Source organism: Patagioenas fasciata, chromosome 2, assembly GCF_037038585.1.
Source record: "Patagioenas fasciata isolate bPatFas1 chromosome 2, bPatFas1.hap1, whole genome shotgun sequence".
Classification (NCBI taxonomy): domain Eukaryota; kingdom Metazoa; phylum Chordata; class Aves; order Columbiformes; family Columbidae; genus Patagioenas; species Patagioenas fasciata.
Window position 1 is genome coordinate 69,540,849 of NC_092521.1, and position 21,182 is coordinate 69,562,030.

The following is a 21,182-nucleotide window of genomic DNA, read 5'->3' on the forward strand; positions in this document are numbered from 1 at the left end:
AAGATTTAGAGTCCTGGCTGTGGATTTAGGGATAGTGGATCTAAGAAAGGAGTTTTCTCAAAATATTCCAATTTTCTGTGGCATTTCCTAAATCGATGGCTTTATCCTGGCTGCAAACATAGCTTGGAAACATGGGACAGAGCTGTGCATTATGGGGATAAAGCTCTGTTCAACATATTCTCTGACTGCATCTGGCAGCATAGTTCTTCTGCATTCCCCAGCATCACTCATCACTTTCTGATTCTTTCTATTGACATCAGCTGCACCAGGATTTGGAAAGCTTTCAGGGCTGATTATTGCGTTTATTCAAGCCAAAGATGATTGTTTTTCATTATTCTGTTAGGATGTGGCATGACAGTTATGACAAATACTGTGACAACTAGGTCTCTCTTGTTATTTGAACAGATTTCGTTCTTAATAGAAGGTGACAAACCTCCTTCATCTTTCCATTCTTTGCAATGCAGCAATGAATATCAGTAATTTAAAAGAATTAGTACTTTTCTAATTTTAGAAAGTGTCACTTGATATATAAACCAAACTTTTCTGGTTTATCTTGGGCTTCTACTTTAAGAACAGAACCTGTTTCAGTACCTAGCAATACAAAGAAGCACTGCTAGCTATTTTGTGAAAAGTTATCATAAAAGGGAATAATATACAGATCTTTGAGGTATATACATAGTAATACTTCATTCCTTTCTATGCTATAAATAGCCCTGCTTCCAATATTTTATACGCCTGCTTTGAAACTGCTGAATGGCATTAGTCTTCCGGGAGCACGAGTGTGATCTACTGAGCAAAGCACAGGACTGAGAGAAGGGAAATTTATACTGTAGCTCTGTTTGTGTTGGTGTCTAAATCATTCAATCTGATCAACTCAAAGGCAGTTTGGTTACATACAATGGTATCTTAGCCATACCTCATGGCTTTCCAGTGTAAAAAACAGAGTAGAAACAAAACTCATTATCTTATTGACCAAAATATTATTTGGTCCTTATGAAAGATAAGTAATATGTGCTCCAGAGAAAGGTGCAAGAATAAAGGATACTAAAGCAAAGAGATTTTGAAATAATCATTTGAAATTTCCAGCTGCTGCTCTTTTTTGCCTCATATTAAGGCTGGTTTATGCTGTGGAGTACCAAGGCTTTAAATATCTTCTGAATGTTAAGCTTTGTGCAGTATTTTGATAACTTCATTTGACAAGCGCTATATAAGCCAAAGTATTATTATTATTAATTGCTTTATTATACAGTACTCATAGGTGTTGAAGAATATGAATGTTAGGGGGTGGGAGGTTTGGCAGCCATAGGCCTAGCAGGGTCTACACAACCTGGAATGACAGGCTTGGAGGTTTTTTAATTTTTCTGAGTGTTGTTTGAAGAAATACACATTTCAAGGGTTTCACTTTTCAAGTTCCTACAGCATGAAAGAGATTTCCTTCTGTATCCTTGAGATGATAAGTGCAACCATCTCTTTCTCCCCACTAGAAAAGCAGAAAGTAGACAAAGAGAGACTGGCTGCATCTATTGCTACCATGAAGCTGTCTCTGACCTTTGAAAAGTTTTTTGTTTTTTTTTTTCTTGCTGTCTTATGTAACAATAAGGATCCATGCTTGTATTTTGTCACATTGTCCTACCTGAACTTACCGATGAGTAAACTCATGTGGGAACTTCAAAATGTCAGATAAGTCCTGGTTCTGCATTACGCAGAATTTTTTCCATTCACAGGATGAATGGAAGTTTGCAAAAATAGAACAAAAGATATATCTGCTAAGCCTTTGCTATTTTATTAAGAGTCACAAAAAAATATGCGTATCTCTCCTGTGATAAACAGCCTGTCCTGCTCCTGAATGTCAACTTTACCGTTGACTCAGTAGAAGTGGTGTGGTCCTGACCCTGATTCCCTCTCCTCCCCTGAATCCATTAATTTGCACATTCTCAGGAAAGAGGCAATTGTTCTTCTGACTTTTTCCTTTTAGCTTTCTTAACAGTTTGCCAGGAGTGCTAAGAAATTATTTTTGCCTTCCACAACCCCTTTTTTTTAATCCCTGAAAGCCGTCACGTATTTTTGTAGTATCCCTAATCTGTGATGGTCTGCAAAGCGTGAAACTTGAGTTTAGGAAAAATAATCTCTTGTATGGTAGGTGCATAGCATGAGAAATGAGGCACCAGGGCTGATGGCTGGAGGTCTGGATCTACTTAGGCTGAATCCTTCCTTGAATTCCTGCACACAAGGGCAGTGATGCTGTTAGTTTTGTCATTATGATCCATGCATAAATAAATGGTGCATGTCAATGCAGCTCACAGTAGTTAGGAAGTGATTGCCCTTCTTAGCAAGAAATGGTTAAGAAAAATCAGTGGTTGCTTTTCTAACTTTTGTTGTGCTTTATGCTTGGAAGATTGTTCATTGTTATCAAAGGCAAGGTCTTGATTCAAAGAGACTTATTGTCCGTGTATGACCTAATTAGAATTAAGCTTCTAGTCATACATATTTCATAAATAAATTCAACGATTTTCACATTCTGTTCTTCAACTGTTGGATATCTATCCTGAGTCTAAAACATAGGGAATGTATTATTGAAAATAAATTATTTTCTTTGCCAATAACAGTTTTGCAAACATTGGCATAGTGCTCTCTTTTGCTGCAAGTTAATGTCTCTTTTTATTAACCACGCTAAAAATCAGAATGTGGATGAGTGACATTTTCTTTATTTACACACAGTTTTGATGAACAAAAATGTAGCTTGCTATAATTTATAGGATTTGCATGGTATTAGTTCTGATTAGGTGCAGGGGGAGGTATTGATGCCTTTATTAACATTAACTACCATGCACTTGCTATTATCAAGAAATTCTTTGAGTACAAACGCGCACAAAAGGCCGCAGTTGTGTCTCATCAAGAGAAGCAGATCATATTTTCAGCCAGTAACTGGCCACAGACTTCTGACTGAAGAGCTCACATCATGTATATAGAGTGACTTTGGGTGACTTGGCTGCTGCAAAAGTGACAGTAACTTCTCATTACAAATTCATGAATCTCTGATTCTTAAAAATGGTGGGCTTTTCATGTTGTCAGCAAACATGCCAAGGTTGCCAGAACAGTGAGACCTCTCTGTCCACAGTTTTGGCTCATTACAGGGAAGTCGAGATAGCCTTAGGTATGACATTCAAAAACCAATCCCAGAAGTAACTTACTGTTGCTGTGGGTTGTATGTTTTAATTTATATTCATTATATTCAAGTCATAACCTTTATGAGATTGACTTGATTTCCACTCTTTGTCTTATTTACAAAGCTTCCCTTTCCTTCTATTTCTTCATTTGCTACTGTCTAAAAGGGCCTTGTAAAGACAAAAAAAAAATACTGAACACTACCAGCATAACAAATTTCTCAGAGTTGCCTCTCAAGGTCTGACATTAACTCCTTTTGCTTACGTGAGCTGGCAGGTAGATGTCTCCTTGTTGTTTAAAAGGGAACCTGCTTTGGGTTTCTCCCTGGTCTTCCAATTTTTATGCAAAATTCTCTTACTTCCTTATGCTATTAATATTTTCTATGAATTTGAAGGAAGCCAGAAATTGCTCCTTTCATTTCCTTTTCACAAATCCCTTGATTCTTTGTTGTGTCCTATAAATACCATATGACTGTTTCCAGTGCTCTACCCGGATATTTCAGCCAGCTGAAGAGCTGACTGAGGGCTGCTGCCTGCCAGTCAGATGCTGTAGAAGGATGTGTCCACGTGCCCAGAGACAAGATGAGAGGCATCCTGGAAGGGTCAAGTGTGCATGTTCACTTTGCCAAGTGTCAACTCCAATTACCAAACGCTACCTCCCAACATTTTAAAAAATGCAGCCCCTTTTAAAAGTGCATGGAGTACTTCTTAATTGCAGGAAAACTCTCTTTCTTTTAATTTTTTATAAAGTGAAGCATAAAAAATTTAAATGAAAACTTTTAAAGGGTACAGCTTGAAATGTAAGGAGGTTTTAGAGTGTTGCTGCAGCACACCTGATTCCAATCCCTAACCTGTAAATTGGCACAATTTTATTGTGCAGTAATTTAATTTCATTTCCATTATATATCTTCTGTTTAGGCTCAACATGAGGTGACTCTTCTTTTATTTGGCTAGGCAATGAAGTACTTGACTGTTACAAACCACAGACTTGAACTGAACTCTGAAGTCATTAGGCAGAGTCCAAGAAAGTATTTCTAATGACCCTCACTGATGCCAGTGATCTAGGGACTTAGCTCTTTTGTTATAATATAAATGGTACAGTCCTCTTCTATCCAGAAATAGATAATGTACAAAGTTAAAAATGTGTTTGATAGTGAACACAGACTGGGAAGAAGGTTGAGGACATACAATGCTTTGGAGTCAGATTCACTGGGTTTAACACAGCCCACTGAGATTAAATATTTTTCTGTGGTACGTAATCTGCCACCAGACTATAAGCACTGGGAGAACCTCTACTGCAGAAGACCCTGTGCTGTATGATTGCAGGTCCCTGGTTTGAATTAGGGATTTGGAGACCTTTCATAACCCTATAAGCACTAGCTTCCAGGATTTATCACTTGCCAGTGCACTTGTTCACAACACCAGTTGGAGGAAGCAGTTTCTTTCCAGCGAGACTTGAGGCAAGTAGATGATATGGAAGGAATTTAGTTCCCCATAAGCTTAATCTACTCAGCTTCGGTCTGTGATTTGTTCCTACCAGTGTAAAATGCTTCCTAATGAGCTGATTTATGTGGCTCCTTCATTAATTCTGCCCATGGGTTACAGGAAAGAGCCTGTGTTTGGAGATGACACTGACTCTAAGCAGCAGAAGCTTGAGATGTGGCAATACCTCGTGTTGAAATGCCCATGGGGGCCAAGCCTTTGTGCCAGCAGTAAATGAGATGTCTGAAGCTTCACTGGTGAGTCAGGTTACCGCTTCTCTTTGACAATTTTATAAACCATTGTGATGATCCCGTAAGTTGAGGTTAAATGTCATGGTCAGTGGAAAGTGTGAGCAGAGATTTACATTTACACAACTGCTCTTCCTCACCAGCTTTCAAATGCCTCTTTTGCACAAAACAGCATGGTAGCCAAGAGGATTTTGTATCAAAGCCTACTCTGAAACACTTCTGAAGATTCTCTAAGTGAAAATATGCCAGATACTTACCCTGTATTCAGAAACTTGAAACTCCCACGTGCTTTTCTAAACGCATTTACAGGACATGAGTCATGGAGGTCTGCATTTTCAGAGGTGCACGATTGTTAAACATGAAATCCACAGGAAATGTGGATGTTCAAATATTTGGAACCTAACATCTTCTCTTTTCTGTTCTTATAATTACTTCATCGAGCCAAGGTGCCACTCTCCCTTCTCTGGTGCGATTTATTTCACTGTGATGGAGGATTGCAGATGCACACTTACATTCTGCGTTTTCTTTCTCCCACTTCAGTTTTACCTAATAGGTTGCTTGCAGGTGCGTGAAACCCTGGCCGCTGGTCAGTATATCATACCTAACTCACTGATCATTGTTGATGGCATACATTACTGTCATACATAAAGTAAGATCCCTACGCAATATTTCTAAAGCCATGAATGATGGCTGCAGTGCCTTTCAGTATTTAGTACAGAAAAATTAGAGTTGAGTTGAGTCTCCACCAAAGACAAGATAAAAAATGTTTATTTTTTAATTTTTAATTGCAGGCTAGTAGAAATCACTTTAGAAAAGGCCAAAATCAAAAAGACCAGCAATAATCACTTCATTAAAGCTGCTAGTTCCAAACTGGAGGCAATTTCTTCTTACAATGTGTTTCCAACATTTTTAAGAAAAAAACACCCAGCACTTAGGTCATGTCAAATTCTCTGTGTAGGCAGAGTATTTTTACTGTAGTGAACTGTCTGCTATAGCTTGGAACCCAACTGCAAGCACACTTCCTAAGAATAGGTTTATTTTAAATTAACAAAGGTGATACTCCTTTTCCCAGTCTTCCATTTACACTTCCCAAATGAAAGATAAAAGTGTCTCCAAAGTGAAAGCTCTTGTGTTTGGAAATGAAAACTTTTATGTGGAAGATTTTCTATAACAAAAATTTCTTATGAAAATCACTATTCACAATACCTCAGTGCGCTACTAGAAGTGGCCAAATTGGTCAATAGCATCAAATATACTTTAGCTTTGTGTTTGAAGAGAGATGTCAAATACATCATCTAACAGACCTGGTGAGCACCTTAGGAAATGAAAAATAATTCAGAGAAATTTATTGAAAATAATGAAGCTCAACTGGTAACAGTAGCTCATCATATATTTGTTTCATATTAGTTTTTAGTCTGCACAAAAGATTCTGAATTTTTCAAGCTGAACAATGCAATGATAATGGAAAGCCTTTGAGAATGGGAAGTGGGATGAGAAACATAATTGCTTATTGAGGTACATATTTAAATCTGCAAAACTATTTCAAATAAAGAGAGAATTAAATTTTTGAAAAAGTTACCAACATGTTAAAGCTGAATTGCTGGGAATGTTTTTTGGTAGCTTGTGATAACAGGTATAAATTGTAAGCTCCATGGTTGTAAACAACACATATGTGAATGTGTTGCATGTACCATGCAGTACAGAAACCTCTGCTGCACTTCTGCATGTGGATATATGAAAAATTTTGAATTTTTTAACTGTAAAAAGCTGTTTGGCATTTAAATTCAGTATCACTAAGCCTCAACCAATAAGATTATGACTCCCCAATCCACGCTAATAGTTCAGTGTGAAATATCTTCGTGACACTAATAGCTCTGTCAGAGATCGAAAGTGTTTATATTTTCTGAAAACATTACACCAAAAGCAAAAAGCATTAGTATGCTTCATGCATTTACAAATTCTAGTCATGGTGGATGTGCTATGATGTGAAAACCTATAATTTTAAACCCAGCCCTGCATTATCACTCATGCTGATTTCTGGGTGCAGTCCTCCTGATTTGTAACAGGTCTGTCATGATTAAACTGCCCTGTCTGGGCAGGTGATATGGGTGAGGACAAACAGTAAAACCTGAATCCCAAACCGTATTCACTTCTGGTCTCTGTATGGAGTATGAGGTTCTTTAAACATGTTCGGTTTGGTCTCTTTTGTTAAAATAACTTCTGATTTTGTGTTTCCTTCAGTTTTCCTCACAGCTCCACCCAGTGCCCCTTGCCTGACTCTTAGGATGATGAGGGGTGCACGCAAATGTCTTTCCACTGAAATGTGCTTTAGTCAGGATGACTTAATGAAAGATGGCCTAGCTACTGTTTGTCAAATTCTCGCATGTCATATTTACATCACAATCAGCCTCTCAAAAGCAGAGGCTTATGTGATGAAATTTTCCTTTGAACTTCTGGATTCTCATTAGCAACACAAAGCTTTGTCATACTGTTGCAATAAATCATATTTTAATAACTCTTAAACCCTTTGAACATAAATTTTAATAGTAACACTTGCAGGAATTAAATACTTTCATTGAGCATCGGTGCTTATGGCCTAACCCAGTTAGAGGCTCATCACTTCCTACCTGAGATGGGGAGTGAGGTTTGCCTTGGAACAGGGACTGATTGTGTTGAATGCTGAACAAGTGCATTTGGTAATACTAGAAAAAAATGGTTTCTATCCCAGGATTTACAATACAAAAACAAAGGCCTGACGAGGAGTGTGGAAATGGGGCAGAACATACCAGCCCTGCCATCAAGAGATTCCTTTCCCATGTCATAGTAACGGCTGGTTTTTTAAGGGACAGTGCTCTGTCTCAGGATTCACCGTTGGTAGGTGAGGATTAGCCAAATTTACAGAAAACTAGAAGAGAAGGTGTGCTGCAAACAGACTGGACCAGAAAGAGGGTAGCACACACAGACTGAAACTACAAAGAAATGGTGAGCATTAGTGGAATGGGAGGACCAAAAGGGCAGGGAACTTAGAGCCAACTTATCCTGCTGGCTGCATGGCTAGTCCCACCAAATCACCATGATACCTGTGTTTCTGCTGAAGCTTCTTGCTCTGCTGGCTCAGGAGTCTTCTCAGCCTGCAGATCAGGGTTTGTTTAGAAATGCCGGCCATCATGGGGGAAGCATGAGGCAGTATGGCTATACGCTGCACGGTGGTACTGTCTTGGAAGTGGCTGATCACCATGGGCTGGAGGATGCAGAGGTTTATAGGGTTATGACTCCATCAGGGCTGCGTCTTTCCCACTGCACCCTGCAGTGGTGTGAGGGGTTGTTTCCCCATCTGCTCTCACCTTCCCTTCCTAAAATGCTTCTCCACAGTTACTGAGGTGGCACTAAGCACCTAATGGGTGCCATTATTCACAGACCTTAAAGTGTCAGGGGACATGCAGTGAGCAGGGACAGCTGTGTGTTTCTCGATGATCCTTCTGCTAATAAGTTATTTAAGAGCAAATCCCAAGTCCCCCCAAAAGCCCATGGCAATGCTTTTGCCAACCCACTTCAGAGATGGAGTTAGTCCTTTAAGTGCTGAAGCATCTTCTGTGATTTGAATCAATAGCCTCCATCTACTTAAGCCACCAAAAATGTATTTTCACGCCATGCTTGTTTCTGCTGCAACCAGAGTATAATTGCTGAGAGTTTGTGTATGTAAAGGACTTCATTTTTTTTTCTTCAAGTAGAAGATCACCACAGACCAATAGTTTAAAGAGCTCACAGTGATCAGCCCTAATTTTGAAGAAGAAATATGACTGGTTTTATTACTAAATGCAACAATCAATCAGCAAAACAGAATATCAGACATCAGTGAAAAAATAAGCAAAGTTATTCTCTTGTATATAATTTTAATTATTTTGTTTAAAACAGGCACAGGGATAAACTAGCAGTTGAAATCTTGACTTCTGCCATGCATGCCCTAGCAGCTTTTTGTAACTGGTAGGCTTACAGGGCCATGTAAGAAATTGATCTCTTGTAACTAATTGCAAACATGTGGTCAGTTAGATAAAGTTTCCTTATAGTCAATAAATGTTTACAGTCAGTAAGCAACTGCATTAGATTTTCTGATACTGCACATCTTTTCAGATCAACCAGTTAACAACAGACTGAAACAGCGTGCATGCACATCAGGATGTCTCCATAATGAGCAAAATTATCTTTATTTCATTGTTCCATGACATAACATGAAAAAGAATATAGCAGGGTGAAAACTCATTTTGTGTATAATGAACAAATAAGAAGGGTTATGTCACACCTAAAGGTGTAGGAAGTATGATCTGGGCTGCAATGAGCTAATAATGCTCTTCCTAAAATACAACTACAAAGGGGAGGCTGTGCCTGTGCTGACCTCTGTGCAATTATTTAATGGCTGTTGTGTTCATTTCCACTAATGCTTTCAGTGTCAGATCAGAGCAGAACCTGGCTTTCTGCTGGCAAAATTTCTGCGTGACAGCAAAACTTCCGCATCCCAAGACCTTTCTTGCAGTGCTCATGTACACTACATTATATTGCTTTTTAATATTCAGCATGCTTCATGTTACATTATGCTGAATGGCTTAATTCTTTAACACAATATCCAACCATGTCCGTAGGCTGTGATTCAGAGTTATCACTAAGTTACACCTAAGACTACTACAAGGAAGGCATAACCTCTTTGGCTCGTACAGTAGACCAGTGCAGAGACAAAGCCCAAGATCATGGCTTCCTACAGCATTGGTCTATGTATTTTATATCAGCCTTGTAAGTAAAGCTTTGTTGATTGGAGAGCCTGTACCATGTGTCTCGGAATAGTCAAGCAGTGGTAAAGCAAGGTGGGTGTGACAGGGTTCAGAACTGGAGGTTTATGGTAACTGGACTTAATGTGATGTGAAATGCTTTTGTACAGTAGATGTCAACTGCTGCCATTGTTACAAAAGGCATGATTGTACTGGAGACCAGTGGCATAATGGCAAGTAACCACAAATAAGCAGACTGGGGTCGTTAGGCTAGGTGATCTCCAGAGGTCCTTCTCATAGAATAATAGAATCATTTAGGTTGGAAAAGACTCTTAAAATCATAGAGTCCAACTGCAAAACTAACACTGCCAAGTCCATCACTAAACCATGTCCCTAAGCATCACCTCTACCTGGCTTGTAAACACCTCCAGGGATGATGACTCAACCTCCTCTGGGGTAGCCTGTTCCAATGCCTGACAACCCCCTTCAGGGAAGATTTTTTTTTTCCTAATATCCAATCTAAACCTCCTCTGGTGCAACTTGAAGCCATTTCCTCTTGTCCTATCACTTGTTACTTGGGAGAAGAGACTAACAGCCACCTCGCTACAACCTCCTTTCAGGTAGCTGTAAAGAGTGAGAAGGTCTCCCCTCACCCTCCTTTTCTCCAGGCTAAACAGCCCCAGTTCCCTCAGCTGCTCCTCATCAGACTCATTCTCTAGACCTCTCAACATTAACTATTTTATTAACTCTGTTTCTTAAATAATTTGGGCAATATGAATAACCCATTGTTTGGACTAATAAGACAAAAAAGTGGGGTATTATTTTAATCTTTTACCAAGATCACCTTTTCTGCATAGTTGTAACCAGTAGAGATGTTGCACACATTCAGTACTGTTCCATCGTTTTGTATACAGGTAGGATGTATTAGAAAAATAGTCACAAAATGTGCTGGAGGAGACAGAGAAAGGTTATGCAATCCACACTCCTGCCCCAGGACAATGTTTTCCTGTTTGCCAAGCTGAAAGCTGGTGCTAAAAGTCAAAAATTAATGCGTTAGAAATATTTTGCTGATCATCGGAATTAATTATTATAGAACTACAGATGTTGGAAAGGACCTCTGGAGGTCTCCTGTTGAACATGCTTCTCAAAACATGTTCATCTGGAGGAGGTTGCTCAAGGCTGTGTCCTGGTGGGTTCTGAATCTCTCTAATGACAGAGACTCCACAGCCTCTCTGCGCAATGTGCTTCAATATTTGACCACTGTCATGGCAATTTTTTAAAATTATATCTAGTAAGAATTTCCCTTGTTCTAGCTTGTGTCCATTGTCTTCTGTCCTTCCACCAAGCACCATCTTCTCTATACCTTATCATAATGCAGTTGTATTATGATGATTGTTTATTATTTGCACTGAAGAGACCCTAAAGAAACAATACTTCAGTTCTATTGCTTTTCTATATAGCTGAAAGAGCAGCCCCTTTATAGAGAAGAATATCAGGTTTTGAGTTGCCTACAAAGTATTAGTGCAGAGGCTATTTATTCTTGTTTCTTACAATACTTCCAAATAGTTGCTAGAGAGAAAAGAAAGAAAGCAGCACTGTCACAGTGCAGTGAAGGGATTAAACAAACCTTTTCTTATTTTGTAACATCTTCCAAGAAACGGTAGTGTTACACATTAGCATTTACAAATCAAGAAACATGCTAACTAGATCAGCTGGAAGCATTACTTCACTCTTGGAAGAGCAAGAGTGAAGTTACTACTTAACAGTACTTAACTTGGAAAGAGCAAGTTAAATTGCTTCATTTCTGCTACCGAGCCTTTGTTAAGGGCAGAACCTGTAAAACTCTGTATATGTGCTTGGTTGGGGGTTAATGCATGCAATTTTTGTGCCCAGTGCATATGCACAGTGATCCTTCTTCTATCAGCTTTTTATTACTTTACAGTTTTGTGAGCACAAGTCTCTAGCCAATACCTGTCCACTAATGCACATAATTTAATTAATGTGCTTTCATGGACTCATCCCCTGGCTTCACTTGATAACCAGAGGAAAGGAAAAGTTACTCTGTAACTACAAGTCTGCCATGTGCAGATGGAAATTCCAAGAAATCTGCAGCTTTTACCTCAGGAGCAGAGCCAGCAGTAAAACTTAGCTAGTTTCTACAAGTTATGCTAATTTTCAAACACAAAAACTCCTATACTGACAGGGTGACCATAATGCCTCTTGTTATTTAGAAGATTCTGGCCAGTCTTTATGATGGATGAACTAAATCCTGTACTGGAAACTGGTAGCTCCCCAGGGATCAGTGATCACTGCCAGATTATATGTAATGTGCAAACAGAGCACATTTCCAATTAGTACTATCTCCATGCATGTGTTACTTCCAGAAAGCTAATCTTCCAAAATTGAGGAAAAAAAAAAAAAATAGGAAATCTATATTGAGGAAACATTTTTCTATAAAAACGTGAATGGAAATTACATCCTTAGAGTGAATTTATTTTAAGATCAGAAAGCTGCATTCTGTCATCAAGAAAAAGGACTGTTTTGGTTGGGAAAACTATTCTTGGTTCAATAAGGAAGTGAAAACAACTATTTGACATAAACAAAATATGAAAATGGTCAGGGAACAATGCATAGTGATCAATATAAATAAATTGCTCTGGAAACTGATAATGGGAAGCTGGATACATGTGGGAAAATCCATGGTAGTTATTTTCTACATATATTTGCAGTAAAAAAAAAAGTCATGATGATGGCATAGGACCTTCTAAATCGCAGTGGATAAATTTTTACAATAAAAAACGTATTTGGTGCAGGATTCTGGTGGGTTTCATTGCATGTTGGTTTTTTTTCTGTTTTGTTTTAGTTTTTTTCAAGTCACTTCAGGAGGTCAGCTAAAAACTTTCCTCCACCTGATAACAACTGTTCTTTTTCGTCAGAGATGTTTTGTTCATCTGAAGGAAACGTGTAAGGTATAGTTCACTTGATAATTAGTTTTGGTGTGATCGTAGGCTAGGCCAAAAAGTGCACTACTACATCTGAGAATAAGATGCAGTACCATACACTTGCCCCAATCATGAATACACAGTCAGGGATAAACATATAACATTATAGCAATATAGAAATATTCCGTAGCGCCTTGGAGCCAGGTCTATGTGTTTAGGCTGGGCAAAAAACTCCTAACGTATAAAGCACAGAATGTATTAGCATGCTGTTTCATGTCAGGCTTATTTTTAAATTTTCTACATGGCTTTTATTCTGTATCACTTTGTAAGTGAACATCTTTACGGTTCAATTCAGGCTGAAGTTTGTCCTTGGTAGTTTCCTGTTTCACCAACAACCAATTGATAGTATTTCAAACAATCCAACTGGAGTCTGCTTTACCAGAATTTAGATGCAGATCCATCCTAACACATGTGGTTTTAATATTGGACTGAGGGGTCATTTAAAGCTCTGCAGACTTGTGTGTAGAAAAATTCACTGCAAATAGGTCAGGAAAAAAATTTTGACAAAAACAACAAAACAAAACTCCTCCCCCAATCATTCCTTTGGCTATCACTTATTATGTAGTGTATGGCTACAGTTTATCCTAAAAAGCTTTCCACAAAATCACAGAATGTTAGGGATTGGAAGGGACCTCAAAATATCACCTAGTCAAATCCCCCTGCCAGAGCAGGAACACCTAGATAAGGCTACACAGAAAGGCGTCCAGGCGGGTTTTGAATGTCTCCAGAGAAGGAGACTCCACAACCTGCCTGGGCAGCCTGTTCCAGTGCTCTGTTACCCTCACTGAGAAGAAGTTTCTTCTCATATTTAAGTGGAACCTCCTGTGTTCCAGTTTGTACCCATTACCCCTTGTCCTGCCACTGGTTGTCACTGAGAAGAGCCTGGCTCCATCCTCGTGACACTCACCGTTTATATATTTATAAACATGAATGAGGTCACCCCTCAGTCTTCTCTTCTCCAAGCTAAAGAGCCCCAGCTCCCTCAGCCTTTCCTCAAAAGGGAGATGCTCCACTCCCTTCATCATCTTTGTTGCCCTGTGCTGGATTCTCTCCAGCAGTTCCCTGTCCTTCTTGAACTGAGAGGCCCAGAACTGGACACAATATTCCAGATGTGGTCTCACCAGGGCAGACTAGAGGGGGAGGAGAACCTCTCTTGACCTACTAACCACCCCCCTTCTAATACACCCCAGGATGCCATTGGCCTTCTTGGCCACAAGAGCATTTTACATGAAAGGCTGCCATTCCCTCTATATACCTGATGACCAGCCCACACCATTCCTTAGGCTTTTGTTTGGCCATGGTCTGAGACATTTACCACATTGCATCTATGTCACTGGAGGTAGTTAACCATGATGCAGGAGTATCACATGTCAAAGGCAAAGTGTGAGAACATGTCTTCCACCACCTATTAGCAGCAGTGGAGGAGGAATTGTCTAAAGCAATGCTGTCAAGCTCATTTTCACTGGGGGGCATGTTAGCCTCGTGGTTGCCTTTAAAGGGCTGAATATAATTTCAGGACTGTATAGATAGAACTACTCCTACATTCACGCAGGATGTAATTTTAGGACTTTATAGATGTAACTACTACTACATTCATGTAGGATGTAATTTTAGGACTGTATAGATGCAACTACTCCTACATTTATACAGTCCTAAAATTATATTCAGCCCTTTGAAGGCAATCACGAGGCTGACGTGGCGCCTGGTGAAAATGAGTTTGACACCCTGATCTAAAGGAAATTAGGACAATTTAAGCATTGAATTCTAAAATTTCAGGGAAAAGGGTTTTCCTAAGCTGCCTCTATTTTAAATAGTGTGCCTCAATAGAAGGGATGTGAGCAGAGGCAACACTTGCTACTGTGAACTCAAACTCCATGTCCTTGTGCTCCAGCAACCTCACTTTGAAATGCTTCTACTCGGGTCCCTGGGGTCGGGGATCCGCCTGCATCGGTGTCCAAGTCCAGATGACGAGTATGAGCAGACGGCGCTGCCGCCGAGTGCTCCCGGTTGCAGCGGTGCCAGGGCCGGAGCACAGGGTCGTGCCCAGCGGCGGAGCGGTGCCCTCGCCAACTCGAGCTGCTGCTTGGCCCGGGCCGGGCCCGCTTCACGCACGGTGCCCGCTGCCTCCCGGTGCTGGCTCCAGTCGCTGTCTCAGCTGCAGCCGGACCGCTGCGGGCCCTGCCTGGCTCCAACCCCGGCCTCCGCCGCCGCTCCCGGGGACGGGGGGCGGGAGGCGGGAGGAGCGAGGCGCGGCGGGGCCGGGCCGGCCGCAGTGCCTTCCCGGCCGCAGTGCCAGCCCGGCCGCAGTGCCAGCCCGGCCGCAGTGCCAGCCGGCCGCAGTGCCAGCCCGCAGCGCTGCCGGGGGGGAGGCTCCGCTGCCCGGGGCGGGAGTCGCTTTCTTGTGTCCGTCCGACTTTCTCTCCCAGCTTTCCGCCTGCAGCCCGCGGCATGTCCGGGGCGCCGCTGGGGGACCTGCTTTCCTTCCGCGCCTTCCAGGCCGCCTGCCCCGCCGGCTACGACTACGGGTACAGCGGCGGCCTGCGCGGCCTCCGGCAGCGCGAGTTTCCCCAGCTCCGAGGTACCGCGGGCCGGGCGCAGCCCTGAGGGGCGGGCCAGGGGCGGGGGAGCCTTGGGCCTGTCGCGGCTCGCCTAGTCCCCGGGCGGGAAGCTTGTAGTGCGAGGGAGCGGACAGGTACGGGGTCGCCGGCAGAAAGGACCGGCTTTGCCTCAGCCCCATCGGGGGCACGGCGAGGGGTCTGGAGGTCGTCTCCCCCTCTTCTTCCTTTCTACTCCTCCTCCTTCTCCCCCCGTGACCAGTTCTGGGGCCCTCAGTTCAGGAAGGAGAGGGAACTGCTGGAGGGAGTCCAGTGCAGAGCAACAAAGATGATGAAGGGAGTGGAGCATCTCCCTTATGAGGAAAGGCTGAGGGAGCTGGGGCTCTTTAGCTTGGAGAAGAGGAGACTGAGGGGTGACCTCATTCATGTTTATAAATATATAAAGGGTGAGTGTCACGAGGATGGAGCCAGGCTCTTCTCAGTGACAACCAATGATAGGACAAGGGGTAATGGGTACAAACTGGAACACAGAAGGTTCCACTTAAATATGAGAAGAAACTTCTTCTCAGTGAGGGTAACAGAGCACTGGAACAGGCTGCCCAGGCAGGTTGTGGAGTCTCCTTCCCTGGAGACATTCAAATCCTGCCTGGATGCCTTTCTGTGTAGCCTTATCTAGGTGTTCCTGCTCTGGCAGGGGGATTGGACTAGATGATCTTTTGAGGTCCCTTCCAATCCCTGACATCCTGTGTTTCTGTGATTCCTCTACCCTGGCACAAGTGCCCGGAGGTGCCCTGTGCTCAAGTAACAGGGTCTAGGTTCAGCAACGAGATGCAGAGAGAGATATTAAGAATAGAGGGGGAAAAGACACATAAAAATGGTAAAACAGCACTTGTCTGGTAAAGGTTTGTGGTTAGGCAGGCCTTTGTAAGTGACTTGTGCAAGTTATATACATTTCTTCTCCCTACAATCTTAAACATTGCTTGAACACATTACTTCAAATCTAACTGAGATGGACATATGTTGTACTACAGTAAGTTATTTTACTTAAAGAGGTGGCAATACATGTGATCTTAGCATTTCAAAATGCTTAGCAAAAAAACAGCAGAGAGCAGAGTAAATAACCTCAGTTTGGATGTCCTGAAACTGTTATTCAGACTATTTTTTTATATAATATGTTGAGAGTTTTGTTTTATTACTTCTTTTTGTAATTTTTTTTTTTTTTAATTTTGGTGATCAAATGCAAGAGTGGGCTTTCTCACACTTGGGTTTTTAGTAGAGAATGGAGTTAACACTTTGCCTCTAGAGGAATGTGGAAAAAAATTTCAAGGTGCGGTTTGAGGAGCTTTAACTAAGATTCAGTAAGTTAATTTCACAGTCTGGAATTAGTCATACTAGTTGCATCAGTGAAAGTTCGATAACAAGAAACTGCTTGTCCTGAATTCAGGCCAAGATTCTGAAAAGTGGCTGTTTTGTAACTGAAACCTTGTTTAGACATTTAAGCAGATAACTTTTCAAAAATCCTGAGATTCAGGCTCATTTCTCATGAGGCTCCCCAGTTTTGAGGTAATGTACATCTGCTAATGAATGATGTCCAGTGGATCAGTCTGGATTCCCAAATGGAGATCACTGCATCAGGAGCTTACCTCCAGTTGAAAGTGTTTTGGCTAAGGTAGGCTATTGAGTTATACTTCAGTCATAAAACCTACTAAAATAGGATGTGGGTGATCGATAATTTAGAATATTTGCAGAAAAATATAAACAAAAAAATACAAGGTATAAAACCGAATGTAATGATATTAGCTAACTGAAATCACATGAGAGTCTATGGCAAGGTGACCTAGGTTGCAAATTCCCTTTGCCCCTTCTTCCCCCTTCAAAATTTTAACATGTTATTAAATTCATAAATCATTGTCCATTTGTCTTGAAAGATTGTCACCTCTGTGAGGAAGATCAGTGTCCTTAACTGATTGCTGTATATATATGTGGTGTCCTGCCTGGGATTCTTGTCTTAAAAACAAAGGCATATCTCCTCTAGTCAAGAACTTGTGCCTTCAAGTGATGCCAGTAGTGCCAAATAAAAGGCTTCCAGGGACACATTCCTAGTTCAAGTGTGTAAAGCTCAGTGTCCCCTTTCTTACACGTCTGTTTGTCTCAGAGCTGACTGACTGGACTAGTCCAGGATAGAGTCCGGAAACTATCTGACAGCAGAGCAGCATGGATGATAAGTGCATCACTTGTACGTATTTTTGGTCTCCTATTATTTAGCCATGTAGCTGTATCCACACTTGCTGAAGGTCTTGACACACTGATATTGATGTTAAAAAGTGCTATTTAGAGCTCCAGGTCTTTGTCGCCTTTCTGAAGTAAAGCAAAGGAGGGGTGGCTGATGTACAGGTTGGCAGCAGTAGTAGTAAGTAAAAGGGATTTCTACAAGTGACTTACAAAAAATTAGTGGGGCTTTCAGGCATTTAGCTACTTAGGCATTTTCAGTGACCTGCCAGAAAATGCAGGCTGGGGGATGAGGTAGAAGTTTTACATCTCTGGTGGCTTTGGGGCAGCTTTATGAGTAAGTCCTGATTCTACAAACACTCACTGAGGAACCTGTAGTTGTTCATGGGTTTGATCTCTGCTGGGTGTCTCCCTGCTGCACAAAAGTGCTATAATTTAATCCTTTCTAGTAAAGAGCAGTCTTAACTAGTTCCGCTAGGCAAAAGAGAATGAGCTCTGTGTTTAGGTAGTTAACAGTAATGTCTTGCTTGTGCTTATTTGGGGCATGCCTCAAAGATCTTTCCATCATTGAAGTTGGATAAAAATTCAGATTTTGCTGTGCACTTCTAACGTGTACAAAGTTTTTGGAGCGCTTCTCTAGATATCCATGAATTAAGCCTAATACTCAGTTTTGGAACATAATAAGCAGCATGTGATAATAATAATTACTGCATGCCAATGTATTCACTTCTTCCTGATTGCTGATGTTTGGTGGTGTCCACTACGTACATCTTGTGCAAATGATGTTCTCTGGGGAAGGCAGAAACCTTTTCTGTGTTATAAACCTTTGCTTGCGTGGTGCTAGGGCTTCTGTTGTAGCTCTACTATGAGTAGTTGCACAGGTGCCTGTTGAGAAGAAGATACAACAGATATATTCAGGGAAAACTGGGAACTGGACATACAACAAAACCAGGATTTTTCAAAGGTGGTCTACCTGTGGTCCTATAAAAATCTGTGGGAGTCTCACTCTTGTCTCCATCAGAAGGCAAATTAGGCTATTACTGAATGTGTTGGGGATTTCTCCTTAAGGTTTTGTGAAGGGATAAAAGGAACTACTTCATTGAATCTGCAGGGATCTGTCTGTTGTGGTGCAGAAGACTTAAATTTTACCTTTTAAACCAAAGTTGATCTTCAATTTTGTAATTCAAGGGTTGTTAGCTGATGGCTAGAGTGGCCCCTTCTAAAAATACATGTGGAGTTTGTGAAACGGATCCCCATTTCATAGGCAGCAGCGTATGTGCGATATGTGACCTTGACTTCAATCTTAGGAGCAGCATACCCTTATCTGCAGTGTAGGATTGTAAACTGTGCTTTAGAAATGGACAAAGAAATCAGTGGGAGTTTATAGGTTCTGTTGTTAAGTAATGGGGATGAATATGCTTCTGTGATGTTTATCATAGCAAAGAAAATATCAGCTCCAGTTTGTATCGTGGTTTTAAAAAAGAAAAAGCTGACATGATTTACGATGCAGCATTTAATCCCAAGATACTTTTCCAGTTTCAGTTCTGTGCCAGTATTCTGTTCTAAGACAGCTGTGTCTATTTGAGCATGAGCTTTCCGAGAGTGATAAGCAGTGGGTACTCATCCCCCAAATAAAGCCTAGTGTGTATTAGCAATCATGTATTCTTTAAGGGCTGCTGACTATCAGAAGATAGTCCTTAACTGAGGTAAGATGCACTGTCCCATTTAATGTCAAATTGGTCACCGTCCTGCACTTCAACAACAGTCATGTGGCAAATCATGTGTTACCTTAGTAGTATGAACATTTGTGATTTGTGTGATTATGTATAACTAACAGTAATAATGTAGCTTGCCTGTTAAACAAAAAGGAAAGGCACACTAAGCTCTGGGTAACAGAATTGGCCTTTGTTTCTTTGAAAGTCAAATGGTGTCTCAAGAAATGTTCACCTGTATGAGAGCTTATTCTGTTGTTCACTTAAGGAATAGATGGGTACTGGATCTGACCTTACACAAAAAAAAAAGACGATGTTTTACTCATATTGCTGGTAATTATTTGCACTGAGCCTTTTCCTGTGAGTAGGAGAACAGAAAAGTGGGTCTTCGTGCATTTCAGTTCGTCCTTAGTGGCTCTGTTAGCAAAGGTCAGCTCTTCCCTCGAGAACAGGAAAACCTATCTGTTTTGTCATGTTTGGGGTAATCTGGTGTTTTGGCTGAATTTCAGAAGTAGGACACTCATTCTAGTGTGTCAGCTCAGAGTAATTTTGTTCTTAGGTGGCTGATGCTCACATTTTATGAAACTTGTGAAGATGAGTGTACTGTGAGCCTGAAGAGTTGTGCTCATCAAACATGATTGCAAACATAGGTGTGACCTCAGTTTCTCTATTGCTATGTCAGTTTGCTTGCCTTGTCAAACCAGAAATTCTACCGACCTTGTGTGTGAGGTTTTTTATTTTTCTTAAAAAAGAAAAAAAGGCATTTTTTGTATTCTAAAATAATAGGAGTTTTTTTTCCTCTTCAGAGGCTTTTTTTTATGGTTGTTTTATTTTCAGACTGTTTTGTTTGATCTGGTAGCTGTCTTTTACTTCTGCTTGTGTTTATATGGCTTCCTACTGATTTCCTAATTATTAATAATTTTTACCTGGGGATGAATCTGTTCTTTTTAATCTCTTTTTCTTGGTGAAGACTAAGTGACTGCCTGTGTTCAGCAAAACCTTTTATAGTTAGCTTCTTTGAGAAATACTGTTCTTTGAGCAAGTTAGCAATATGCAAGTCTCATCATGCCATTTAAAAAAACAGTTGGATAAGTTTATTTTGATTCATTACTGTCTAAGACCTATTCCGAACAAGAAGCAAGGCATGTGCTGTTTTATGGTCACATGCAATACTTGTGGGTTCCCTGAAGCCCACCCACCCACTGATGGCCAGAATTAAGTTAGGCAGCTACAGTCCTGGGTGAGACAGCATCTTCTAGAAATGTAAAATGATTTCACCCACGTGCCGAGATTGACACGTGTTCATGTTAATCCAGTGCTTACCTCTCCTGCCCAAAGGCAGCAAAGCAACTTGTACAGGGAGGATGAGGCTGTTTTTGTTGTCTCATTAGGAGATTCTGGGCAGCTGGAAGAGCTGCTGATTGTGCTGGAGAATAAGTCTCACAAAATTATCTCATCTCTAGCTCATCCTGAACAGTATGAAACACATTGGATTTTTTATTGGGAGGGAGGAGGCGGAATAAGCAAAATAAACCATGTTTATTGAAGGAGGCTGCTGGTGGACAGTTTGAAATTCTACAAGACATCTGGGAAGATGCATTTAGTGGCGAGAGAAAGTATCGTAAATAGAAGCCGTGGTATGGGAAGTGTAACTGCACAACTACGTGGTAACTGTTTTGTAAAAAACAATATATATGCTCATGTGAAGCCTTAATGCTTCCTGTTGATTTCAAGTCAGCAGTAGTTATCTAAACAAGCTGTCATCTAAAGAATTGACATGAAAGAGGAAGCATTTGTGGAACATAATGTGGATTTCGGATGTTTTCCTCTGCCTACACAGAAGTAATAGTTACTGTTAAAGAATTTACTTTGCATTTCAGGGTTCAGAAGGCTGTCAGTGGTTCCTGCAAGACTTATCTTTCAATTGATCACGCAGAGCTGGGGGATCCTTTGCTCTTTGTGGTGATCATAACTCTTAGTGAAGAGTAGTCAATGAAATTGTCATTTGCAATGTTTCAGTGCTGAATAAA

At 40.9% G+C, this 21,182-nt stretch overlaps 1 protein-coding gene across 2 annotated transcripts in view; it reads left to right on the forward strand.

The window, feature by feature from the left end:
• The first annotated feature begins 14,964 nt into the window (after positions 1-14,964).
• The window catches only part of MOCOS (molybdenum cofactor sulfurase), a 229,557-nt gene continuing 223,339 nt past the window's right edge, over positions 14,965-21,182 (forward strand). For both annotated transcript variants that reach the window (XM_065832199.2, XM_071804385.1), the window contains exon 1: positions 14,965-15,234. In XM_065832199.2, coding sequence (XP_065688271.1) covers positions 15,105-15,234 — 130 coding nt within the window. In that variant the 5' untranslated portion in view covers positions 14,965-15,104. The remainder of the gene's footprint in view (positions 15,235-21,182) is intronic.